Genomic DNA, 27,594 nt, shown 5'->3' with positions numbered 1-27,594 from the left:
CTGGCAGGAACTCCTTTGCATATTAGGCCACACACTTCTGATGTAGCCAATCCTCCAAGAGCTTACAAGCCTCTTTTTTGTAAGCTCTTGGAGGATTGGCTACATCAGGGGTGTGTGGCCTAATATGCAAAAGAGCTCCTGCTAGAATTCCAACCCTGGCTGTGGCACTTGCTTACAAAAAACTGTACACAACGGGAATAAAAATCTCAGTCTTTTTTGAGCCTGTGGGCACATTTGGAATTTGGATACAGTGCAGTGGGCACAGCCACAAAATCACTGCCACGGGAGGCGGAGCCAGCCATGAAAAGACTGCCATGGCTTGGCCATCAGTCACACAGTGATCCTTGTGCTGTGGTGGCAGCTGCTGCTGCCACAGCAATGTTTTTGAAAATCTGCCCCTCCGAGGGCCAATAAGAAAACTTCCTGGACAAAAGCCCCAACTGGTCCCACCTGCTTTCTAAGAGCACTTAGTGGGTACCAGGAAAGGTGTTAGCAGATGCCAGGGTGCCCACAGGTACCACTTTAAAAAGGTAAAGGTAGTCCTCTTTGCAAGCACCAGTCGTTTCCAACTCTGGGGTGACGTCCCATCATGACGTTTTCACAGCAGACTTTTTTATGGGGTGGTTTGCCATTGCCTAGCGTTGGCCCCGTGGTGCAGAGTGGTAAAGCAGCAGTACTGTGGTCTGAACTCTCTGCTCACAACCTGAGTTCGATTCCAGCGGAAGCTGGATTCAGGTAGCCAGCCCAAGGTTGACTCAGCCTTCTATCCTTCCAAGGTCAGTAAAATGAGTACACAGCTTGCTGAGGGGAAAGCGTAGATGACTGGGGAAGGCAATGGCAAACCACCCCATAAAAAGTCTGCCGTGAAAACATTGTGAAAGCAACATCACCCCAGAGTTGGAAATGACTGGTGCTTGCACAGGGGACCTTTCCTTTTCCTTTTCCTTTGCCATTGCCTTCCCCAGTCATCTACTCTTTCCCCCCAGCAACCTGGGTACTCATTTTACCGACCTCGGAAGGACGGAAGGCTAAGCCAATCTTGAGCTGGCTACCTGAAACCTTCCGCTGGGATCGAACTCAGATCGTGAGCAAAGCTTAGGACTGCGGTACCGCAGCTTTACCACTCTGCACCACAGGTACCGCTTTGGGGACCCCCAATCAAGCCATTTGCATGACCATTGCTGAGGTAAAAGAACCTTTATATCTACTAGATATTTTTGCCACCTTTCATTCAAGGAGCCCAGAGTGGTGTACAGGAATCTCCACTTGTTTTTTAATCTTACAGCAGCCATGAATTAAAAGCTCAGAGGGGCAGTGATGCTCTGTATTCTTGGTGCTTGGGGAGGGCAACAGTGGGAGGGCTTCTAGCATCCTGGCCCCACTGATGGATCTTCTGGTGGCATCTGGGTTTTTTGGCCACTGTGTGACACAGAGTGTTGAACTGGATGGGCCATTGGCCTGATTCAACATGGCTTCTCTTATGTTCTTATCCTTGGTTCCTTAATTAGTGCAATTATTTACATCTGTACTGATGCCACCTTTTTTTGAGAGGAAACGTAGCCAAGGGGGAGGGGTTGGAGTGGATGAACACAGAATGCTTAACCTTGCCCCCAACACCCATACCTCTGCTCCGACTAATCACCCCATGTGGATTTCCCTGCATAGCTCAAAAGGTTGTGTTTTGAATTCCTTAATGGGTGACAGTGGGCTGATGCCTATGGAGGAACGTGAGCAGAGAAACAACATCTGAGGAAAGGGTTCTTTGCATGTACTTGATCTCCATCTAAAATCTAATCTCCCTCCACACAGCAAGCAGCTTTTCTTTTTCAAAGATGCCAAGGCCAACATCAGTGATCCATTTGTACAAAAAAAAAAAAGTAGTTAGCCCTGAAACTGCTGTATAAGTTAAGAGTTTTTAGAAAAACATGTTAGCCAGGTGTCTACATCTTAGAGCTCATTGGCAGCAACAGGAAAATTGAAAACATTTTTTAAGTACAGTAATGCTTATGAATCATCCACGGATGGATCCCCCACATGGATTTCTAGAACATCCAGTTTAATCACGGGATCACAAATTACTTCACATTCAACAGGAAAAACACGTGGCTGGAGATAAAGCCCTTTCACGAAACCAAGGGATTTATAACAAGCGTTTAAAATCCACAGCATTTTGGACTCATTGCAAAATGGTTAATGGTAGAAGATTATCAGCAGAAATCAGAACATTTGGGCAAGGTGCAGAAAGAAATTCAGGAGGGTGCCTGAGACAGGTGTGTGATGAAAATGGGAACTGGCAGTAAACCCAGCTTTCTTTTTCAGGCTGAAGGTGACAGCATCTCTCCCAGACCAAGCAGAATGACCTACTCTGTAATCTTTAGTCAAACTCAGGATTCCTCCTTCTCCTCCTCCTCCTCATCTGAACATATAAAGGTGCCTTGCACCAAAATCAGATCTTTGGTCAATTCAGCACTATATTTGCTATTCTAACTGGCAGCAACTCTCTGGGTCTTGAGCACCAACACCTTGGGCATGCGCGAAGCCAAGTGCTCCACAACAGACCCCTGGAGTGGAAACCAACCCTGAAAATCAGAGATTTTGTTCCCACAGAAAGAAGACGACTGCAGATTTATACCCCGCCCTTCTCTCTGAATCAGAGACTCAAAGTGGCTTACAATCTCCTATATCTTCTCCATCCACAAGGGACACCTTGTGAGTTGGGTGGGGCTGAGAGGGCTCTCACAGAAGTTGCCCTTTCAAGGACAACTCCTATGAGAGCTATGACTGACCCAAGACCATTCCAGCAGCTGCAAGTGGAGGAGTGGGGAATCAAACCTGGTTTTCCCAGATAAGAGTCCATGCACTTAACCACTACACCAAACTGTAGAGAGAGAGTCTAGCTGCTACCCTCAGTCCTGAGGAAGGAAGCTCAAACCTGGTTTGCCAGATTCCTTCTCCAGCTAGTGTGTTTGTCTTCAATCATGGTTTGGAACAACTTTGTGTTCTTAACTCGGGACTGTGGAAAGACTGTCTGGCCAGCATCCAACTGGCAAGCCACATCAGGCAGCAAGCGGTCCTATTTTTCATGTCTGCGTCTAGAATTTGATTGCAGGTATTTGAGAAAAGCAGCACAATTCGTTTGCTGTAAACTGGGCGAAGGGTCCTGGGGCCTGACTGATGTAAAGCTTTAGGAGGGGCCTGATGGGGAGAACGGATACACCTCCTCTCGAGGAAGCACCAAGCTGCTAGCCATTGCAAAGACAGTATCTAATAGCTGCCTTCAGGAAATTGAGTCGTCTCAGTCTTCAATTCTGCTTAAATGAAGAACATGTTTGCTGTTCCACCCCACCCCCGCTTTTGTGCGTCACCCATTCTGTACGTCTGCCTGAAAGATCAGAAATTACTCTTCACTTTCTAACTTAAACTAAATAAGTCTGTTTGGACGATGGACTTGGAATACTTTAACAAAGGCAACAAAAATATATCTGAATTATTTAGAACTGTGGTTTGACAGAAATCCTTATGCATACTGAAGCTTTGCATCATACAGGGGTGGAATTCTAGCAGGGGCTCCTTTGCATATTAGGCCACGCACCCCTGATGTAGTAATCCGCCAAGAGCTTACAAGGCTCTTTTTTGTAAGCTCTTGGAGGATTGGCTACATCAGGGGTGTGTGGCCTAATATGCAAAGGAGCTCTTGCTAGAATTTCACCCCTGGCCTCATATATATTTTACATAACAGCTCATGAAGTCTGGCCATGGGAGCTAAAATGAATAAATTGACTACATAGTTTTCAGCATTGGAGTTTGGGTTAGTGAGGAATAAGAATGGGAAGAAGTTCCACCAGTTCCTAAATATTCCTAGCTTGCTTCCTTCTATTAGCCTGAGATTAAAGAACAGCACCCTAGTTCAGCTCCAGTGAATGAGAACGCCAGAATACCAATTCGGGCACATGTTCAAATGGACATCTCCTTGAAATCAATGCAATTTATACAGAGAGCTTCTACAGCCAGGTGCTCTTTCCAGCATGCTTGACTGAAATAGATCTCCTTAGCTGGATCTGAACACTGACAGATATTGACAGCATTAAAACTGGGTGAGCCTTATCCTGGGGTGGAATTCTAGCAAGAGCTCCTTTGCATATTAGGCCACACACCCCTGATGCAGCCAATCCTCTGAGAGTTTACAAGATTCTTTTTGTAAGCTCTTGGGGGATTGGCTACATGAGGGGTGTGTGGTCTAGTATGCAAAGGAGCTCCTGCTAGAATTCCACCCCTGGCCTTATCAACTCCTCTGCAGGCACAGAACCCCCTGCAGGTGACTGTGTAGAGATGGTGAAGAAGACGGATGGCAGCCTAAGCTAGGGAGGTTGGCTGCGCCCAGGAACAGCACATGGGCTCTTTTTCTAGCAGGAGCTCCTCTGCATATTTGGCCATGCCCCCCTGATGTAGCCAATCCTCCAAGAGCTTAGAGCGCTCTTGGTACAAGGCCTACTGTAAGCTCCAGGATGATTGGCTACATCAGGGGGACGTGGCCTAATACGCAGAGGAGTTCCTGCTAAAAAAAGAGCCTTGGGTAGTACTGATCATGGGCCACAACATACGAGGGCAACAAAGGGTCTGGCCAATCGCTTGTGTACCTGTGGCTCCTGTTATGCTTTCATTGATCCGACTTTGGGTTCTGTGATAAGGGTGTTGGAAAGTGCCATTGAGTCACAGCCAACTTACGTTGACCCTGTAGGGATTTCAAAGGCAAAATGCAAAGAAAGGTGGTTTGCTATTGTCTCCGCAAAGTAGCCCCAGGCTTCCTGGATGATCTCCCATCCAAGGCATAACCGTGGCTGACCCTGCTGAGCTTCTGAGTTCTGACAAGGTCGGGTTGTCCTGGGCTGTCCAGGTCAGGGTACTGGGATAATAGGAAGAAGTTAAGAAATTAGTCCCCCAGATCAACTCATCTGAAATTCAAACAAATTACCATACTTGTGCCCTTCTTTATGTGGGAGATTGGGGGTGGAAATATGTATTTTCTTTATTATTTATTTATTTATTACTTTAAATTTCTATCCCGCCCTCTCCGCAAGCAGACTCAGGGTGGCCATCAGTCAGTTCAGACATTTAAATTACAATTTAAAACCAATAAAACACAATTACAATTAAAAACATTCCATGATGCTGTACAAACTTTGATATAGGTGGGCTCTTTCTTTCCTGGTAGTGATCCTATAACAATCGTAGCTCTTTAGCGATGTGGGGTGGCAGTCCTCTCCTGGTTTAGATGTTAAAGGCCTGTCAAAACAATTCAGTTTGCAGGCCCTGCAGAAAGTAGAGGGCCCTTATGGTCTCCGGGAGGGCATTTCACATTTCTGGTGCTGCCACCAAGAAGTCCCTAGCCCGTATGGAGCATAGCCTGGCCTCCTTTGGCCCAGGGATGGACAGTAGGTTTTGTGTCCCTGAACGCAGTGCTCTCTGGGGAACATGCGGAGAAAGGCAGTCCCGTAGCCCCCCTTTAATTATAGCCCCCCCCACTTTGTCACTGAGACTGATCACACAAGATGAAACTATAGATATAAAGAGCAATCCTGAGGGGGAGGGGACTGGTTTCCAGGAAAGTGTTCTTGTGACTGCACTGGGACTGTCTTCCTTTAAACCATCACTCATCATTTCTACAGAAAACATCGGGGATTGTTTTCATTTTGGTCTGGCCGAGGCTTACCTGTGCTTGGGCTTTGGCCTCCTGGAGTAAAGAAGAAACATCACACTTTGTTGTCACTGAAGACAAAACAGATTGCAGCTTCTGCTGATCCAGAGTGGAGACCAAGAGTTCATCCAAGCTAAAACAAATATAAATCCGGGGAGAAATGTTGTACGTTCAATGGTAATAACATGAACAATTCAAACACTCTCACCCATTGAATGGAGATATGGTTAACACATGGAGCAATTTACATTTTCTTGAGATACTGGGTTTGGTAGGGCACAATTCACTAAAAGCCTCTTTCAGACAAGACAGGGACTTGAAACAACCATACGATTGCTAGGTCTGAATTCCCACCTTCACTTAGAATCATAGAGTTGGAAGGGACCTCCAGGATCATCTAGTCCAGGGGTAGCCAATGGTAGCTCTCCAGATGTTTTTTGCCTACAACTCCCATCAGCCCCAGGCATTGGCCATGCTGGCTGGGGCTGATGGGAGTTGTAGGCAAAAAACATCTGGGGAGCAACCATTGGCCACCCCTGATCTAGTCCAACCCCCTGCACAATGCACAAAACTCACAAATACCTCCCCCTAAATTCACAGGATCTTCATTGCTGTCAGATGGACATCTAGCCTCTGTTTAAAAACCTCCAAGGAATGGCCTTGGGTCAGCCATAGTTCTCGTAGGAGTTGTCCTTGAAAGGGCAGCTACTGTCAGAGTTCTCTCAGCCCCACCTACCTCACAGGGGGTCTGTTGTTGTGGGGGGGAAGGTAAAGGAGACTGTGACCACTCTCTGAGATTCAGAGTATAGGGTGGGATATAAATCCAATATCTTCTTCTTCCTCTGTATGCACTGGTCTCAGAAGGAGTCTTGGAAGAGATTCCTGTTCTTGCCTCTTACTAAAAATGTCTTACAGTGTCACAAACTGATATGATGGTTTGTAAACTGAACTGGTTTGTATCAATTTGTGAGCCATTTAAAGTATAAAGCCCTGCTTTCTGCTCTCTCTGAACTGCCATGAACTGCATCAAAATTCGTGGAAGTTTGTGGTGGTTCTTCAGTTCATAAAATTGCTTCGTGAACCACGAACCCGCCAAAATCTGTGAAGAAATTTTGTTTGTGGGCTTGCTTGTACCCATCCCTACATAGAAACCAGACATCTGAAAGACATTTTCAGAAGCCAAGGTGCTCTCCCTAACCCTTGCTTCTTCCCATGCCTAACACACTCAGAATGTGTTACTTACAAAAACTGCTTAATTCATTATTCACAAAAACAAGAAAGTGTGCACACTTCCCCAAACTTGTAGGCTGCAGAACCAAAATTTCTGGGCCAGATTTAACACAGCAAGGCAGCCTCAGCCCCAGCCCTGGATAGACCAGAATGGCCCAATCTCATTAGATCTTGGAAGATAAGTCAATCAGCCCTGGTTGGTGCATGAATGGGAGACCACCAAGGATGTCCAGAGTCACTACGCAGAGGCAGGCAATGGCAAACCACCTCCATTTGTCTTTTGCCTTGAAAAGCCTACAGGAATGCCATAAATCAGCTATGACTCGATGGCACTTTTCACCATCAAATGACCCAGAGTAGCCCAAGCTCATCACAGTTGGGAAGCTAGTCAGGGTCAGCCCTGGTTAGTCATAGAACCATAGAGTTGGAAGGGACCTCCAAGGTCATCTAGTCCAATCCCCTGCACAATGCAGGAAACTCAAAAATAAAAAGGTAAAGGAAGTCCCCTGTGCAAGCACCAGTCGTTTCTGACTCTGGGGTGACATCACATCATGATGTTTTCACGACAGACTTTTTATGGGGTGGTTTGCCATTGCCTTCCCCAGTCATCTACACTCCCCCTGCCCTCCCAGCAAGCTGGGTACTCATTTTACCGACCTCGGAAGGATGGAAGGCTGAGTCAACCTTGAGCCGGCTACCTGAACCCAGCTTCTGCCAGGATCGAACTCACAAATACCTCCCCCTAAATTCACAGGATCTTCATTGCTGTCAGGTGGCCATTTAGGAGACCACCAAGGAAGTCCAGGGATGCTAAGTAGAGGTAGGCAATGGCAAACCACCTCTGTTTGTCTCTCGCCTTGAAAGGGTCACCATAAATCAGCTGCAACTGGATAGCTCTTTCCACCACCAAAGCAGCCCTGAACACAGGCCATGTTTCTCGGGGCTATGACAAAGTTTTGCTACGTGACTATTAAGCTTGGACCTGTTCTGATCCTAACCTATAACAGGAGACAAATGGTGAAACCAACCTGATGGACCAGCTCTTCTCCAAGTGCAATTTATTTAGGGAGGCTTCATGCTGCAGCAGTTCCTCATCCGATGCTGACCCAGGAGTGCCAGAACCACTGGTCCAGGGACTGCTTTCTTTCGAGCGCTGCCTGTTTGTCATCTCGAGGCTGGAGAGCTCCATGCATTCATTGAGGCTGGAAACACTTTCAATGGGAAGGCCAAGAGACCGTGCTGCAGGTGCCATTTCCAGCTCGCTTTGGAAATGGGAAGAATCGGTTTCCACGGAGAAGTTCTCGCTGCACAGCTTGTCGAGATCCGGCATGCTCAAAGCCCTGAGCTCCCGGATCTTGGAACGGGATAAGGGGGTGTGTCTAATGTGCCCTCCTGAGGCCCTGCTTCTTCGGGAGTTGGGGGTAGACGATTGCAAGCTGGTTGGACCTCCCAAAGCACCATCTCTTTTACTGTCCTCCCAGGGAGTATCATCTGTGCTGTTGTTCTCTGTAGAATTCTGCTGCAGATGAGTTAACGCTGAGGTGGTTGACGATTTTGTCATCCGTGGGGAGGCTGGGCCATCACTTTCACAGTATGAACTCAAGCTTCGTCTCAGTGCCTGAACGGCATCGTTTACACTGGTAGCCGAAACGGTAGACATGCCGCCAGACAGCCTCCGACCAATGGGAAGCTTAGAGTTGAGAGCAGTGGAGTGTATGTCAATGGCTTTAACTATAGGCCGGTCCAAATTGGCCAGGTTCTCGAAAGATTTGATTCTCTGTTTCACAGAGAAAGACGAAATGGGGTCATGCGGCCAGTTGAGTTCGTAATAGTAATAATTCCTCCTGCATGTTTTTAATTTGTCTGTAATGCGACTGCTGTTGTCGTTGGTTAAGGGCAATTCCTGAGTGTTTGGTTTTGGGATGCTGTTGAGCGTCTCTTTGCCACCTTGGGTGTTCTGACCATTCATCAGATTGAGATGGACAATTTTCAGCACACCCATCTCTGAAGGAGAGTACTTTTCACCTGAAGCATGGCCCAGGATATCTTGAATGTGATGTGCTGGCAGATTCATGGCGCCACTCTCCTCTCTCAAATGATTCGATAACTGAGTAGGCATTGAGTAAGTCCTTGTCACAGGTTTTAATGCACTGTGTATGGTTTCTTCCTCAAAGGCATTCCGCATAGAACTCTGCACTCCACGCTCTAGTTGGCTGATCTTCTTATTGGTACCGTCTTCCTTCTCTGGAGCCTCCTGCAGAATCAATGAGGTTGACGCGAAGGGAGAGGAAGAGAGTCTCACCTCAATGAAACTGCGTTGAATTAACTGACCCGATTGCTCCTGCTGGGCTTGTGAATGAAGAAGTCTGGAAGACTCTTTTTTAGATGACGCGGCATCATAAGTCCCTAAGGGGCTAATTTCGCATCTATCAGGATTTGGCACATTCTTATCCATCCCATGGTTCTCAGTTCGGTCACTCGCACAATCGCTCCTGGGCATCATTTTGGAAGGTGCATTCGTCAGGGATGGAACTTCTCTAGTTTGGAAGTGGTCAGCATTCTCTATCTTTTCATGATTTGCGACAACTTGAATTGGAACGGGCAATTGTTTTTGTTCCTCTGCATCGCTTCGTTCCAAATGGTTAATGGATTTACCTTTGTTGTTCTTCACAGTGGTGTTCTCACCATTCGGCAGTGATTCCTGAGGTACTGCTAAAGAGGATTTATTTGCCATCTCTTCCTCCTGCTGAAGAGCCCTAGAGCCTGAGGCAAGGCTCCTGACATGCGGCTCCAAATGTGCAGCTAAATTACGGAGCGCCGTGACTTTCTTCGTAAGAAGTCTGGGTGATAACTGGACAGGAAGAGAAGGTTTTTTCTGATCAGTTACACCCCCTTTGGCAGGAATAGCACCAAGGGCATCTGAATTTGCCTTGGCTTTGCTTTTAATAGTAAGGCCCTTTAACTTTGGTCCCGGTTTGTTTCGCAGGTTATTTGAAAGAGTTTCTGCTATACTCTTCTGCGGAATCCCTCGAGTTTCCTGATGCAGTTTTTTGGAAGAGGGGAGACTACATGGGACTGAAAGGCCTTTGCACTGATTGGAAGAAGAACTTTGGATCTTTGCGTTTGAACATTTCGATGAAGGAACTGCGTTGGCTTTTTCATTTTTCCCTGGTAAGTCATGAGGAACAGCGGCCTTACTCAGATCTTTCGATTTTGCCAGGAGGGGTGATTTGGGAACATACCCCATCCTCTGGGATGCACATTCCATAAGATTGCTCTCTGGTTTACTCGACTGGGTTGAATCAGCAGTTCCCTTTTTTGTCAAAGCAGAATGAGGACCGGCTGAATGAGGATCTGTTTCAAAATCACTTTCTGTATTTGACTTGGGAGTTGTATTATTGCTGACGAACTTACTGTCCCACCCATTTACATTTTTTGTCAAGCACAAATGTGCCTCTTGAGCATCATATTTAGAAGTTATCCCCCCTTGTTTTTTTAAGGCAACATTGTCATGGAAAGAGTCAATTGCATGATTATCCAGCGCATGATCTGACCTATCTATACCTAGTGAAGAAACCTGAGAAGGAGAATGGAAGGTGGAGGATGGAGTAGCTTGTTGTGTATTGGAGCTTGGAGAGTGTGGTTCTTTCAAGGAGGATTTCCCATTGGATATTCCCAGGGCACTGACTTCTGCCATGCTTTCTGCTGGTAAAACCTGGTCCGAAGGACTCCATTCAGTTGGATGATGAAATACTTTTGTAGTAGATGGGAGCTGCTGAGTAACCTGATGTTGCTCGTTATTCAAACAGCAAATTTCAATTTGCTCCTCGTCTGACTCAGTATTATGTGTCTCCAAGGGATTGTCACGAGCAGATTGTAAGAGTGATGAACCACCCAAAAGACCAGGAGCTTCAACAACAGATTCCGTGTCTGAGCTGGAATCCTCTGCAGCCGCATACATAGATTCCGAAACCACGCTGTTCTTGCTTTCCATTCCAGCCAAAGTGTCTTCATTTAGATTGCTAAAATTCCTGGAATAATTACTCAAGCGGGTTTGATTCACAGTGAAAATCTTGCTGGGGCTAATAGAATCAAGGGCAGAAAACCCCAAGATTTCTTTTGCGTCCGTTGTGCAATTCAGCGGCCTTTCAAGCACGTCATTCTTAACACGATCTGACCGAGAATTAGCACCACGATCTTCTGCCAGCACAGAAGCCTCTTCCTTGGTGCATCTGGCCCCAATTAATGAACGCTTAGAATCTTTTTCTTCTGACAAATTGCATTTGTCAAGGAAATCATCAGTGTCAGCAACTGGAACCACAGTGCTATCCAGGGCACAGTTAGTTTCAAAGGCATCTGTTAGTTGCTCCTTGGCCTTGGCATTAGATGGAGGCTCTGCCCTTCCTGGTCGGTCATCCGGATCGTCCCTGTGCAAAGGTTCTTTATGACTGGCAAAGCTGGTTTCTTCCTCAATCATGAGAACACTGGTCGGATCCCGCTGGACTCTCTCCTCCACTTCTGAAGACGCAATGAGACTCGTAAGCCTGCTCAGAGCTGAAAGAAGAAAGCAAAGTTGTCTTATTTGTGGAGTTACCTAATAGCAACACAACACACCTGCCTAATTTTTTTTTAAAGGAACACTCTTTTAAAATATGTTTTAAATTAAATTTCTATGTTATACATTATATTAACTAAATAATACAATATGTTTTTTAAAAGATTACATATATTACATATATAGTGTTTGAAGAGTACGATCGACAAATAATCAGTGATGATTCTATCACTTTACAATGATGATTTTATTATTTTACAAAAGTTATATTAAATTGTTACCATAAATGTAATATATTTATTATACCTGGAATCTCCAATTGAAGATTTAAATATTCCAGTATTGGAAACCATATTGCCTGAAAATCTGTTAGAGCGTCTATGTTAATTATAGATTTGATTTTATTGTTAAGTTTAGCCATTATACATATATTTTCTCAATATTTAATGCCAAAGATTAACAGTAAGATTTTTTTTTCCTTCTGTTTTCCAATTAGTTGCTATGACTAAAGGCACCCTCTTGACTCAGTCGTTGGATCTCCCAGTCAGACTCAAAATCCACAGTACAAAATGTGGAGGGAGTAATTCTCTTACCAGAAACAGACTTCTGCACTTCTAGCATGATAGATGTGGGGAGACCCCGTACATATTGACAAACATCATCGTAGGAGAATTCATGGATTGGGATACCATTGATAGAAAGGATCTCATCTCCAGCAGTCATCCTTCCCATAGATGCCTGTTAAAATTGCAATCATTAAACAAAATCAGGAGCCATTTCAGAGGAACACATTTCCCAGAGACAAGCATAAAACACTGTGATTCCTTGTTGCTAGTTCTATAGTAAACAATACACAGATACTATGGCATCCAGTCCTCGGATGAGTGAATTGGGCCAACCCTGAACAACAGTAATCCTGTAGTGTTGTCACTTAATGGAACTTTCACACATCCCAAATAATGCAATTTGTATCCACTTTTCAGTGGACTTGGCAACTGGTTTTTGCAGTTTGAAATTTACGTTACATTTATATCCCGCTCATTCTATGAGACTCAACATAAAATACACAATAAAAAATAAGCAATATTAGGACAATAAAACAACCAAATAAATTGCAATAGTGCAACTTCAGGCAGATTATATAATATTTTCCTTTCTCAACGCGTACAGATCCTAGGCAGTTAGTACTAAAGCGAGATAGATCCGGATATGGTGGCAGCCCTCTGTCATTATAATCAAAACCAAGCAGTTTCTATGCACATGCTGGGAGAAGTGAAAGTAACAGAACTGCCAGGTAGATCACCTAAGTGACAGAAGGTGGCTGGTTGCCAGATTGCATCAGCCTGTACAATGTCAGCATGACTCAGCAGTAAGCTGATTGGTTACCTGGGTGGATGGTATGTATAAAGGTACAAAGACACTTTACTGTGTGTGGGATATGTATGGTGGAGTTGCAGCGGAGCATTCTGTCGGTTTGGAGAGTGGAGGTGTAAATAAATTGTATATAGTGGTTTTATCACTGCTGTGTGCAAGCCTTCATTCTTTGCGTCACTAAAGACCACCCTCACTAAGCACAGGCGCATCAACACCCTCTCCTATTAGATGTCATATGCCATCCAAAACAGTTCAGTCTTGCAGGCCCTGCAGAACTGCGGTAAGTCCCACAGGGCCCTGATGGCTTCTAGGAGGGTGTCAGTATCCACTTGCAAATGATCACTGAACAGCACAGAAAGTGGACTGAAAGTGCATTCTTCAGTTTGTGTGGAAAGTGCCCACAGTGAACTGTTTACATTTACACAGGAACCCTCCATCCCACTTTTATCCCCCGTCAAGAATCCTGTGGTCTAAGATTCCACAGGGTTAACTGGCAGTTCTTGAGCTTGGACCCGCAGAAGACTCTGATTTGAATTTTGAGGTCTTTGGGATCCTTCCAGCTAGAAGAAGAAGAAGATATTATATCCTGCCTTATACTCTGAAACCGATTTCGCACTCACCTTACATCGCTCTCACATTCGTCTTCTCAGCGCTGCTTCCTTCCGATTTTCCACTATCTGCACTGGGGCTGCAGCAAGGATTGGCGTTTTCGCGCAGCAAATGGAAACTGGTTTTTAGCGGTTTCTGTTTGCTGCTCAAAAACACCAATGCTTGCTGCAGCCCCGGCACAGATAGTGGGAAATCGGGAAGTTAACCGCGCTGAGAAGACGAACGTGAGAGTGGCGTAAGGTGAGTGCAAAATCGGTCTGAATCTCAGAGTCTCAGAATGGTCACAATCTCCTTCCCCTTCCCCCACACCACAGGGGGGGAGGTAGGTGGGGCTGAGAGAGCTCTCACAGAAGCTGCCCTTTCAAGGACAACTCCTTGAGAGCTATGGCTGACCCAAGTCCATTCCAGCAGCTGCAAGTGGAGGAGTGGGGAATCAAATCCTGTTCCCCCACATAAGAGTCTTTGCACTTAACCACTACACCAAACTGGCTACAGCCCAGTGGTTCAGCACCTCCTGGCCTCTTGTGATGGAAGATCTCAGGTAGATGACCTAGGGAAGGCTTTTGGCTGAGAGCTTCTTCCAGTTAGAAAAGCCAGCATTCAACTATGTGGACCATTAGATAGGTCCACATAAGGCAATTCCTTATATCCTATGAATGTGCCATTCTCTGTGAATTCAGAAGGTATGAAGAGAAATCTCGCTTGGTAGCTATCAATCCATATAGGCTGGCAGATTAGTTAAGGGAGAGACTACAAGCAAGCAAAGGATATAAGAAAAATATGTACTACTGCAGGGGTGGCCAAACTGTGGCTCAGGAGCCTCATGTGGCTCTTTCACACATATTGTGTGGCTCTCAAAGCCTTCACTGCCCTATCGGCTTATTTCTTTAAATCACTTCTCAAAGCCAAGCCAGCCAGCAACTTGGAGGATGAATTTAAAGCTAAAGTTGCTTTCTTTCCATGTCTCCCTCCCCTACTCCTATTTTTTCCTTCCTTCCTTCCTTCCTTCCTTCCTTCCTTCCTTCCTTCCTTCCTTCCTTCCTTCCTTCCTTCCTTCCTTCCTTCCTTCCTTCCTTCCTTCCTTCCCTCAAACGTCTGATGTTTATTCTTTGTGGCTCTTACATTAAGCAAGTCTGACCACCCCTATACTACTGCAACTAGCAGAAGGCCAAACTTTCTTCACATTATTCTTTTCCCCTCTACCAATCAAGGCATGCTGAAAACCAGAGATGGATTCCAGGTCGGTAGCTGCTTAGAGACTTCCGTTCCAAGCGATCGTAACTAATACTACAGATACGCATATCACTGTATTATTTTAAACCCCCTTGGGCTAGCCCTACTTATCCCACTATCTTATACTAATGAATTTTGATGGGCTTCTCTTCAAGGAGGCCATAATTTGAAAATCACATCTAGATTTTAAGAAGAGAGATGAATAAATAATCAAGTGTTAAATTTTTAAAACTTAAATGGCTATCCAGTTGTTCTTCCCTTTCAAGAAGCTGCGTGCCTTTGAAAATTTAATACTTTCCCACTTCTAAATGACTTGTACGCTACATGGATATGATCACTCTTTCTGCTAAAGTTGCTGAGCAGCAATGTTCACTGGAGCCCTTACGAAAGGCGGGGGGAGGAAGGATATTTCAGAACAGTGTGTTTTTCTATTTACTCTTCAGAGGTTAAGTTACCTAGGAGTAGTCAATTGTCTTGTAAATAGCTCTGGAGGAAGACAAAAACTGCACTCACAGATTTAACACTGCCCCTGCGTTAAATTTGCTGGCAAAATCTCAGTTCTGTTCAGTATTAATAGCCCATCAGGGAAAAGAAACACAGATGGAAAACTTCAAAATTGTGAGTATTGAGAACATTACCCTTTCAGCTGCTCCACCAGGGCGCAGCCCGGTTATCACAACCCGCAAGGGAGTGGCATGGATTTCCAGATCCAGGCCAAAGGATTCCTTTTCATTCCGAGTCAGGGTAACCACTTCGGTACAGCTCAGCCCAAGGGGACTCTCTTGTGGTTCACTCTTCCAGATATTCGGGAGCGCCCTCCCAACGGGCTTATTGCAAGGGCCGTGTTCTTCGTTTTTTGGCCTCGGGACCCCATGGTACTCAATGCTCATAAGGCTTTTAACTCTAGTGACTGCTTTGTGCTCCAGTTTAGGGGACCTCTTAGATTCCAGCTGTGCCTCTCGGTAGTCCTTCAAGCTCAGGTGATGCTCTGGCGTATGCAAGGAATCCAGTGGTTTGACTAGGGACTCCTTGGCACTCTCCACCAAATCCCTAAAGATGCTTGTGGTTGGAACATGGTGGCTCTCCGTGGAAAATCCTTTCTCCTGGTTTGCATCGATGCCTTCCGTTGGACCAGTGTCCCTGACACCCTCACAGTTGCCCTCTGCCTTCTTCTGGCCTTTGGGCTTTGGTCCTCTCTGGAACTGGACGCCATCTTGCTTGGCAAAGTCATCTTCGTCACTGGCATCGCCATCGTAGAAAGCAATCCTCCTCTGCCTCTGGAACGCGGTACGGCCACCTTTGGGGCTATCGCTGAAACTCACGTGCCGAACAGCTTCCCTGTGCTTGTTCATAAGAGCTGGTGAGTTTCCACTACTGGACGAATCACATAGGCCTGATTCTTTAGGAGCTAAGAAAGAACACATGCATTAGAATAATACATAAATTAGACAATGTATGTATACAAATGCAGAGAATCCACACCCTGCTAAAAACAAAACAAAACAAAAATCAAAATCCTGGCTTGGATCTCTGACAGGAATTTCCAGGGCTTTTTTTGTAGCAGGAACTCCTTTGCATATTAAGCCACACACCCCCTGATGTAGCAAATTCTCCAAGAGCTTTCAGGGCTTTTAATACCTGGAGTACTGTGTTCAGTTTTGGGCACCACATTTTAAGAAGGATATAGACAAACTGGAACGGGTACAGAGGAGGGTGACAAAGATGGTGAGGGGTCTGGAGACCAAATTCTATGAAGAAAGGTTGAAGGAGCTGGGGATGTTTAGCCTGGAGAGGAGGTGGCTGAGAGGGTGATATGATCTCCATCTTCAAGTACTTGAAGGGCTGTCATATAGAGGATGGTGTGGAATTGTTTTCTGAGGCCACAGAAGGTAGGACCAGAACCAATGGGCTGAAATTAAATCAAAAGAGTTTCCAGTTCAACATTAGGAAGAACTTCCTGACCGTTAGAGCGGTTCCTCAGTGGAACAGGCTTCCTTGGGAGGTGGTGGGCTCTCCTTCCTTGGAGGTTTTTAAACAGAAGCTAGATGGCCATCTGACAGCAATGAAGATCCTGTGAATTAAGGGGGAAGTGTCTGTCAGTTCCCTACATTGTGCAGGGGGTTGGACTAGATGACCCTGGAGGTCCTTCCAGCTCTATGATTCTATGATTACATGGCCTACTGTAAGCTCCAGGTGGATTGACTACATCATGGGGCTGTGGCCTAATATGCAAAGGAATTCCTGATACAAAAAAAACCCCTGGGTATTTCTACCTGTGGAGTAGGACCCTACTTATCCCTTCCTACTATAGCCCCCCAAATATCCCCTGAAATGTTGCTCCTGCAGGCTGAGGGGGGCAGGTCTTGTGGTTCGCTACAATATGATGCCTTAGAACATCCACAATTTTCTACTTTGGTATTGAGAAGCCACTCTGGTACTGAGAACTTAAAAGTTACCTTTGTATGTGATGGCCCTGGATCAGTATTTCTGAAAATGTGGACTGTGGAGTTTGAGGCGATCGCCCTGTCCCTGTCTGAATAGCTGATCTTGCCTGCTGAAACTGATTAATGTCCTAGCATGTTGCTCTGTGAATCTTTGTGGAAAATTTCATGAACTTTTTATTTAATCAAGGAGGCAGAATCAACTAGGAGCCTGAAATAATGTCAAAGAGTCTGTGTCAAGCGTGCTCATTTTTGGACTGCATTTTCTATGTAGAGAGCAGGTCATCAACTCTTCTCCTCTCCCCCCTTATTTACTGCCAGTGGGCAAGTAATAAAACCATCTGGCTCTGAGATGTTTATATTACAGACTGGCCATTAGTACCTTCAAATCACCTCCCCCACGGATTCACAGTCTTTATCTATCTCCCAAAAAGTGTGAGAAGGTTTGATGTTTCCAATAGCCTAAAATTCCTTAGCAATAAAATAGATAGTTGCTTAGTAACCTTTGAACCCGTGACTCAAGTATGCATCTGTAGTGTAACCTTTGATGATAGCCTATATAGCAACTGTGTAACTGTTTGTACCCCATTACTCCCATGGCTTGTGTCCTTGGAACAGCTCCTGAGTTTCTAACAATAAACCTACTTTTGATTTAAAACAAAGGACTTGGTTATTGAGAAATATCAGCGTTTGACATTTTGGGAGTAATCTGGGGATTTAACCGAATTGGAAACTTTCTAACGCGATGGTGGAGAGAGCTCCAAATAACGGAGAGGCCCCCAACAACCCAGAAAGGCCGATCGGTGAGGATCGAGGACCCGACACAGCCCCAAGACAACCTCTGTGGCACATACTTGATGCAGAGGCCCGCTGGGAGAGGGTCCCCGCTGCACATACAGCGATTGTTCATAACTCCAAAGGACTGGCGCCACAGAAGGTCTACTAGCCTGATGGATGAAGCACCCGCTCAGAGGGAAGCAATCCTAGCGTTGCCCCCCCTGCACACATGGATGAGGATGACAGCGATCAAGGAATCTCTGAGGCAAGTGGGGGTGATGGTCGAGACGAACGGATCGCAATCTGATCCCAGATGAGGAAGAGGAGGAACAAGATCCTGACCCTTCAAAACCCAGAAGGCGGGCTTAGGGGGGGCAGTATGTCAAGCGCGCTCATTTCTGGACTGCATTTTCTATGTAGAGAGCAGGTCATCAGCTCTTCACCTCTCCCCCCTTATTTACTGCCAGTGGGCAAGTAATAAAACCATCTGGCCCTGAGATGTTTATATTACAGACTGGCCATTAGTACCTTCAAGTCGCCTCCCCCATGGATTCACACAGACAGTCCTTATCTATCTCCAAAGAAGTGTGAGAAGGTTTGATGTTTCCAATAGCCTAAAATTCCTTAGCAATAAAATAGTTGCTTAGTAACCTTTGAACCCGTGACTCAAGTATGCATCTGTAGTGTAACCTTTGATGATATCCTATATAGCTACTGTGTAACTGTGTGTACGTCATTACTCCTAAGGCTTGTGTCCTTGGTACAGCTCCTGAGTTTCTAACAATAAACCTACTTTTGATTTAAAACAAAGAACTTGGTTATTGAGAAATATCGGCGCTTGACAGACTGCTGTAGTTTTATTCACGCATGTTTCCTTAAAACCTGCCATTTATTTTTATAGATATATATGCTTTTATAATAAAAAGAAAACCTACATAAAGGTCACAATGCTTTGGATCCTCTTTCTATTCTGTAGGAGAATAATCTTATTTAATGGATTCTCACCCTTCAATGGATTCTGGTGGACTAAAGGCAGGCAACCGAGGTAACTGCATAGCTTGATGGCTAGCTGGATCCAGGCTTAACTAGCCTCCCCCAAAGAAGAAGACTGTAGATTTATACCCCGCCCTTCTCTCTGAACCTCAGAGCAGCTTACAATAGCACCCCTCCAACAGACACCCTTGTGAGGTGGGTAGGGCTGAGAGAGCTCTCCCAGAAGCTGCTCTTTCAAGGACAACTCCTGCAAGAGCTATGGCTGACCCAAGGCCATTCCAGCAGCTGTAAATGGAGGAGTGGGGAATCAAACCCGGTTCTCCCAGATAAGAGTCTGGGAGACTCTTAACCACTACACCAAACTGGCTCTTTGGGATGTCTGCAACATGGAAACAGGATTATGGGATGTTGGAGGTCTCCCACGGGAGAGAATCACAAAAGATCATTCCTCATTCTTTGAGGCAAGCAAGATTGGGAGCATCTTTGGCTGTGTTAGACATCCACTTCGTGTGCCTTTGAGACTTCCAGCATGAAAAAAGGCTTTGAAAAAATCTGTCCCCTTTCCATGTCAGAAGCGACAAGCATTGGACACAGAGCTCTAGGGACATCCCATGGAACTTTTCCGTAGACGCATCAGTGTCTGCACAAACAGAAGCATTAAAATTCCTCCTCACTGTCCGCTGGCGCTAAATGAAAGCGGCTGTATCCACACCATCTTTTTCATGCATGTATGAGGAGAACCTCCATATTCAGAGGCACTAATCCTCTGAGTCCCAGAGCCAGGAGGCATCATGTATTTATTAGACTGGTTTTAATGTTATTAAGTTTATTGTTAATGTTTTATATTGTTAAATTTAAAGGCTTTTATCCATTATTGTATGTTTTCATAAAATGTTGTTAGCCGCCCTGAGTCTGCCGAGGCGGGAGGGCGGGATAGAAATAAAATTTATTATTATTATTATTATTATCATCAGGGGAAGGCCTCGGCCTCTACGTTCTGTTGTTGGCCTTCCAGAGGAACAGGCTGGCTGCTGCATGAGACAGGTTGCCTGGACGCAGCAGGGCTCTTCTTATGTTCTTGAGACATAGTATGCAAGCAATTTCTTCCAACACGATTTCAAAACTAAATTTAATGAAATCAGGTGGAACTCCTCTGCTGTACATTCCATCACTCCATATGCACATCGTTCTTTCACTAAAAATTATATTTAAATACAATGTGCTGCTGTGGCTAATGCACAACTGCTTGCTCAAGTTAAACAGTACTAAGTATATTTCCTTTCTGCTTGCATGATGCTGAGCCAGCCCTTGATCTGCCTCACAATCCCTTCCATCCCCAGTACTCTGCACTCCTTTCCCAGGTATCCCATACTCCCATGGGGGTAGGGAAACTGATTCCTCTCATAGTTTTGACCATCTAAAGATGTAAGAAGAAGTAGACTGCAGACTTATACCCTGCCCTTCTCTCTGAATCAGAGTCTCAGAGCAGCCTACAATCTCCTTTATCTTCTTCCCCCACAACAGATACCTTGTGAGGTGGGTGGGGCTGGAGAGGGCTCTCACAGCAGCTGCCCTTTCAAGGACAACCTCTGCCAGAGCTATGGCTGACCCAAGGCCATTCCAGCAGCTGCAAGTGGAGGAGCGGGGAATCAAACCCGGTTCTCCCAGAAAAGAGTCCGCACACTTAACCACCACACCAAACCACTAACAGCAGTACAACAACACAGGAAGCAGTTGCCACACCTCTGTGGTGATCACTTACTTGGCACGCCAGGAGAAGAAAAACTTTCATCCAGGGAGCTACTCCCGCTCTTAGGACGCAGCTGCTCCTCGTCGCTGGAGCCCGTTATCGTAGTCTCTGAAAGCGACAAGTGGCTAGCCCCATCCTGCAGGAAGTACTGGGATAGCTCTGTTTCAGAATTGACAGATCCCTGCTGAAAGGAAGGATGACCAAGAATGAACATTCCCCCAACCCGAATCCCTATTGTCAGCCCCGGGGCTTCTTTTGTAGCAGGAACTCCTTTGCATATTAGGACACACTCCTGATGTAGTCAATTCTCCAAGAACTTAGAGGGCTGTTAGTACAGGGCCTACTGTAAGCTCCAGGATTGGCTGCATCAGGGGTGTGTGGCCTAATATGCAAAGGAGTTCCTGCTACAAAAAAAGCCTTGTCAACCCTATGAATTAGTGACCTCCAAGACATCCTATCACTGATAGCCTTGCTCCAACCTGATTCTGGGTTGGAGTTTTCTACATAGCGCAGCAGCTCCCTCATTGTGATCTACTGAAAGTCAGCCCTCAACACAAGCCACAGTGCCAAGGGGTGTCAACTGGCCATGGGTAGCTGCCCAGCATGGAGAGCTGTCCGCTTTGGGAGCAGAGCCCAGAAGGAAGGGGGCCACCTCTCCCCCATAGTGCACCACTCCTTTGTGGAAAATCCAGCACTAAATCATTCAGCTTTGCTCAGGTCTTCCAAACTGAAGCTTGTGGCTTCCTTTCTTGACTCAATCCATCTTATGTTAACTTCTTCTCTGCCTCTAGGTCAAAGGGTTATCTTCATCAGTATCACCTTGAGGTTGCTGCATTCAAACAGAATTCAGATGCTTTTATTTTTGAACTGCCTACGCAGAAAAGGGATTCCTGAGGAGTTTTGAGCCACATTCCCTGGATGGGTACCACTGGGTGAATACATAAAGCAGTGCCAGGTTTTCCCCTCAAGCAATATGAGTAATTATTAAACTTTGCCTTCTAAATAAGATCATGCGGCTGAATTTTAAGACTTTTACCAACCCGACTCACTGGCTCCAAAAATCGTTTCATTGTCCAGCTCAAAGGTGAGGAGGCTTCACTCTGTTTAGACTTCACACTTGGAGATGGACTTTTGGGCAGATTCCCTAAGAAGAAGAAGAAGAGATCATTTTGATACTCTGCTTTTCACTATCCAAAGCAGTCTCAGAGCAACTTACAATCTCCTTCCCTTCCTCTCTCCACAACAGACACTCTGTGAGGTAGGCGGGGCTGAGAGAACAGCTCTGGGAGAACTGTGACTGGCCCAACGTCAACCAGTGGGCTTCATGTGGTGGAGTGCAGGAATTTAACCTGGTTCTCCAGATTACAGTCCACTCCTCTTAACCATTACTCCCCGCCCCCCACCACAAACACACCTTCTTCCAAGGAGTTCAGGTAACACACAGGGTTTTCCCCACTCCATTTTATCTTCAGTCTTGTGAGATAAACAGAGGCTGTGAGGTTGTGACAGACTGTGAACAAACTGCATTGCAGAGTGGAGATTTATGGTGTTGCAATTAAAGCATCACACTAAGACCTGGGAGACTCAAGCGAACCTTTTCTCAGAGAATGGCCAACAGAAAGAAGACCATCCCTTGACTCAACATTAAAAGTGTTTTCTCTGCATCATGGCTTCTCTCTTGCCTAGCAAGATATGCCTTCTGGCTGAAACTTTTCCCACGGTACTTGCATTCAAGCGGTTTGTCCACCGCGTGCATTCGTCCATGAGCTACAAGGATCAACCTGGAGCTGGGAGACCCAGCTTTGAATCCCTATTGTGCTGTGGAAGCCTGCCTCACAAGGTTGTTGTGAGGATAAAATGGAGGAGAGGACAGGGACAGAAGTGGCTTTGGGTCCCCCTCGGGAAGAAAGTCAAGAAATATGTGAAGTAAATAATTTTTAAAAGTCCTACTTGAAAATAAGAACACAAGAGAAGCCATGTTGGATCAGGCCAACGGCCCATCCAGTCCAACACTCGGTCACACAGTGGCCGAAAACAAACCAGGTGCCATCAGGAGGTCCACCAGTGGGGCCAGGACACTAGAAATTCTCACACTGTTGCCCCTCCCAAGCACCAAGTGACTGGATATTTTATAATAATACACATTACTGCAGCATAGACACAAAATGGCTGCCTACCACCCTACAAGAGCTTTGACATGCACCCAATTATAAGGATACTTAAAAGAGATGACAAGCTAATAGCCCATTCTTTTGAGTTACTCGTTTGAGGAAGTGACTGGTAAGATATTGTGTAAGCATCCCCCCCCCCCTTTTTTGCCATCACTGCAGCCCACTTATGGTAACCCTGTAGGGTTTCGAGGCAAGAGATGCTCAAAAGAGGTTTTCCATTGGCTGCCTCGGAGTTGCAGCCTTGGAGGTCTCTCATCCCACTTGCCAGGGCCAGCCCTGCTTAGCTTCGAAGATCTGACAACATTGGGCTAGCCCAGGGGTGGCCAAACTGTGGCTCGGGAGCCACATATGGCTCTTTCACACATATTGCGAGGCTCTCAAAATCCCCACCGCCGCCCCATTGGCCAGTTTAGAGAAAGCATTTCTCTTTTTAAATCACTTCTCCAAGCCAAGCCAGTCGGTGACTTGGAAAATGCATTTAAAATTAAAGTTACTTTCTTTTCCCTCCTCCCTCTTTCCATCTATTTTCCTTCCTTCCTTCCTTCCTTCCTTCCTTCCTTCCTTCCTTCCTTCCTTCCTTCCTTCCTTCCTTCCTTCCTTCCTTCCTTCCTTCCTTCCTCCCACATCTGATGTTCATGTCTTGTGGCTCTCACACATCTGACATTTATTTTATGTGGCTCTTATGCTAAGCAGGTTTGGCCACCCCTGGGCAAGCCTGAGCTATCCAGGTTGGGGTAAAGTACCAGCAAACCTGCTTAATTTGTCTAACTGATGTTGGGAACAGCATTTGGAATTTCTTTGCACGGAACACACGTAGCGCTAAACTATGCCCTATGCAACCACGGTGTAGCTCATGAGAACTAGACGTGATGCAATGCTACAAAGCACATGTGCCAGTACCTGTGACTTGAGAGGATGTGGCATCCTTGCTTTCTCGCTGAGTGGTGCGTGCGATGGCTTCATCCATCTCCTGTTCAGAAACCTAATATCAAATTGAAAAATGGATACTGAAGTTTATGCTACATGAAATCAAAAGATGACCCCTGCAAGGTTTATAGTTCTTATAAGGGCCTCAGTACAGACCACAACCTTGAGATGCAGGGGCCAACTCTAGCGAACACTGCCAGTGCATACCATGAACTTAAGAACGTGAGAGAAGCCATGTTGGATCAGGCTAATGGCCCAGTCCAGTCCAACACTCTGTGTCACACAGTGGCCAAAACCAATGTGCCATTAGGAGGTCCTCCAGCAGGGCCAGAACTTCAGAAGCCCTCCCACTGTTGCCCCCGCAAGCATCAAGAATACAGAGCATCACTGCCTCAGACATAGTGTTCCATCCAGGCCTCGGATTCAGCAGAAGCTCACAGGAGCTCCTGAACCTTTCTGACAGTTCCACCTCCTCCTTCCCACCTTGTCCACTGAATAGTAGGTGCAGCTGCATAATAATCCCTGGATGAGTTCCACCACCTCTTTTTCTACAAAACGAATCCTGGTTCCATTTATATCTTGTACCTAATAGCCACTGATAGGCCTCTGCTCCATGTGTTTATCTGGTCCCCTCTTGAGAAGCCATCTATGCTTGTAGCCAGAGTTCCCTCTAAGCTGAGTTAGTGCGAGCTAGCTCACAGATTTTTAGCCTCCAGCTCACACATTTCTGTCTCAGGCTCAGGAAGGATGACCCCAGAGCACACTAATTTATGCAGTAGCTCACAACTTTAATGCCAGTGGTTCACAAAGTAGAATTTTTGCTCACAAGACTTTGCAGCTTAAAGGGAACATTGCTTGTAGCCACCACCGCTTCCTATGGCAGCGAATTCCATGTGTTAATTACCCTTTGGGTGAAGAAATACTTCCTTTTATCAGTCAGTTATTACAATCCAAGATCAGAAATTGAGTCTTCATGAAATATACCCTTTAGACTTCCTTTATCTGTTCTAAGTCTACTGCTCATTAATTTCATTGAGAGCTGATGAGTTCTTGTATTGTGAGAAAGGAATAAAAGTACTTCTTCCCCTACCTTCTCTATCTCATGCATACTTTTGTAAAACTCTATCATATCACCTCTCAGTCGTCATTTCTCCAAGCTAAAAAGCTTCATAGGCGACTGGTCTAATACCCAGACAATCTTGTTTGGACTCTAGGATACTATTGGAGTACTTTTGAACTGCAGACCAACTTCTGAAACAGTTCAAATGTTATTCTGCTGAAAGAAATAGTTTAAGAGAAAAAAGTAGAGACCAGAGAGATGGCTATGGGGAAATCAGGAAGCAGATCTAAGTGGTGCAATGTATCTTCCTTTATCTCCAGAATATGGAGCTATGGATGACTCAGAGGACAAATGTATTATGTTAATATAAAATGGTTCTGTCCATATAAAAACAGTGCTGATAACTGATAATGCAGTGCCAAGGTTACACTTGTTCTAAGCCCAATGGAGTCCATTGAAGACAATGGGCTTAAAAGAGCAAAACTCTACTAAAGATGGTGCTGTGAACCAACTGATTAATAACATTCGTTTGAGCCTATTTAATGAAATGCGTTATTATCAAAAGCCACAATATAAGGTGCCTTTATGAAATGTTGAAAGAAAGATAAGAGTATGGAATAGTGAATTAACATAAGATCTCGCTTGTTGATTAAAAAAAGAACCCTTAAAAAGCTTTCTATTATTAAGTTTGCATTTTAAATTGTCTTTGTATAATGCTTAAATTGTACACTTTAATCAAGACTTTAATCAAATCCACGTTGTTGTTTTTCCAAAGAGAAAATATCCTGTGATCTTTGTTGCTGTGTTTTTTAATAACCCCGTTATCTCAGGATAACTTTGCCCCAAGAAATGTTACCAGCATTTATATTTAAATAGAGGAATTGCAAAGGAACTGAAAGGTATAATGAACTCTCTTGTTTTATGATGCCAATATAAATCTAATGCAGTTCTCAAGAATTAATCTTTGCCACAATGTCAGATCAGAAGTCTGGGCTGCTTTACACAGAAAAGATCTGAATGAACCCCAAAGCACATTCAGCAGTTTGTAAGAGGTTTTGGTGTCACATTCAATTAGAATAATGGAAAAAAGAAGAAAAATATCATTTGTGGTATTGGTTTTGGAAGTACACAAATACTCTGAATTCCAGGTAATTTGGTAACAAAAACATTCTGTGCAAGGAATGTGGATTAACTGTAAAACAAGATGGATATTTCAAAGCGGAGGAGGAAGCTTTTTATTTTCTATATGCAGGGCCGGCTCACCCACTAAGCAAACTAGGTGGTTGCCTAGGGCACCGAGGAGAGGGGCGCCGAATTGGACTCCCCCCCCTCCCGGTGCCCAAGATAACCACCTAGTTTGCACTTCTTTTTCTCTCCCCACCACCATCCCCCTTCCTTCTAGTCTGCTGCGCTCCACCCACCCCCCTTTCCCCCACCGCGACAAGTTCTACCGGCTTCTTGGCAGGTGGCAGGGCTGCATTTTGAGAAGAGAAAGCTGGAGAAGGCTTCGTTCCCCCCTCACTTCCAGTTCTGGAAAGGAAGGAGGAGAGTCTCCTCCAGCTTTCTTTTCTTTCCCCTGCTGGTTGCTTCAAAGTCGGTAGGGCCAACCTCGTAGTGGCAAGTGGGGGGGGGGTGGAGCGCAGCAGACTGGAAGGGAGGCATGGCGGATGAGGAGGATGGGAAGGGAGGCATGAAAGACAGGAAGGAAGGGGGCTGGCAGCAGTACGGAGAGAGAGAGAGAGAGGCAAACTAGGCAGACTTGTTGTGGCAAGCGGGAGGCGTGACAGAGTATGGCAGAAGGAAGGGGTGGGGGGGTGCCGTGGCAGGGAGCCTGCCTGGGGTGCCATACACCCTAGAGCTGCCGCTGTCTGTATGAAAACATTATTTATTTATTTATTTATTTTACTTCTATCCCGCTCTCCCCGCCGAGGCAGGCTCAGGACTGCTTACATTACATTGCTATAAAACGTTACACAAAGCAAGCTAGAAGATAATGTTTATAATGATCAATTTAATGATGGTTTTTCTTCTTTTGTGTGTTTTTAAACTTTCTAATGAATGGTTCTTCTGTATTTTTTCCCTGTTAATATTAATGAAAAAACTGAAAAGAAAAAAGGAAATAAAAACATCCAGATTTCTACATAAATAAAACAAAAGCTACAGAGTTGGATCCCAAGATCCACTTGCGGAAGGTGCTTCTAGTCATGGATCCTTCCCATGTTCACCTTCCCCAGGAGTTTTTTCCAACCCTGGGAATGTTTATTTCTGGATTGGTCTGAAAGCCAAAATGGGCAGACAGTTTGCAGTGCAAAGAGGGAAGGGAGCAAATATTGCCCTTTCTGTCTCTTCCATCAGCAGAGTTTGGATGGCGAACCTCCACGTGGGGCCTGCACATTTCCCAGAATTACAACTGATCTGTAGATTATGGTCATCAGTTCCCCTGGAGAAAATGGCTACCCTGCTGAGGTCCCTCCGCTCCCCAAACAGCGCCCCCCCTCCCAGCCCCCCTCCCCAAACTCCAGGAATTTCCCATCTCAGAGTTGGTAACACTAATGAGCATGATTGGAAAGATTTTGTGCCCTTCTCCTTCCCAATGCAGCCTCCAGACCTGCATGGCTATTTGATCTAGGGAATACGCTTTTCTGTAACTGGAAAGGACTGTTAAGTGGGGTAGGGGGTGTCATGGGAAAGATCTGCATTCTTTGCATCTGGGAATCCAACACAATATATAAAAGCAATGGGAGCCAACAGCAAAATGCTGAATGCTAAAACATGCTAC

At 45.5% G+C, this 27,594-nt stretch overlaps 1 protein-coding gene across 2 annotated transcripts in view; it reads right to left on the bottom strand.

Annotated features, from left to right (window-relative positions):
* The window catches only part of PDZD2 (PDZ domain containing 2), a 352,225-nt gene that overhangs the window by 11,148 nt on the left and 313,483 nt on the right, over window positions 1-27,594 (bottom strand). For both annotated transcript variants that reach the window (XM_060236112.1, XM_060236113.1), the window contains 7 exons: window positions 23,729-23,810; window positions 21,698-21,801; window positions 20,670-20,841; window positions 15,335-16,104; window positions 12,074-12,218; window positions 7,954-11,479; window positions 5,711-5,828 (listed from right to left, as the gene is read on the bottom strand). In XM_060236112.1, the coding sequence (XP_060092095.1) occupies window positions 5,711-5,828; window positions 7,954-11,479; window positions 12,074-12,218; window positions 15,335-16,104; window positions 20,670-20,841; window positions 21,698-21,801; window positions 23,729-23,810 (4,917 nt within the window). The remainder of the gene's footprint in view (window positions 1-5,710; window positions 5,829-7,953; window positions 11,480-12,073; window positions 12,219-15,334; window positions 16,105-20,669; window positions 20,842-21,697; window positions 21,802-23,728; window positions 23,811-27,594) is intronic.

Source organism: Heteronotia binoei, chromosome 4 (assembly GCF_032191835.1).
Source record: "Heteronotia binoei isolate CCM8104 ecotype False Entrance Well chromosome 4, APGP_CSIRO_Hbin_v1, whole genome shotgun sequence".
Taxonomy (NCBI): domain Eukaryota; kingdom Metazoa; phylum Chordata; class Lepidosauria; order Squamata; family Gekkonidae; genus Heteronotia; species Heteronotia binoei.
Note: the sequence above shows the minus strand (reverse complement) of the source record. Positions and strands in the feature narration are given on the sequence as shown.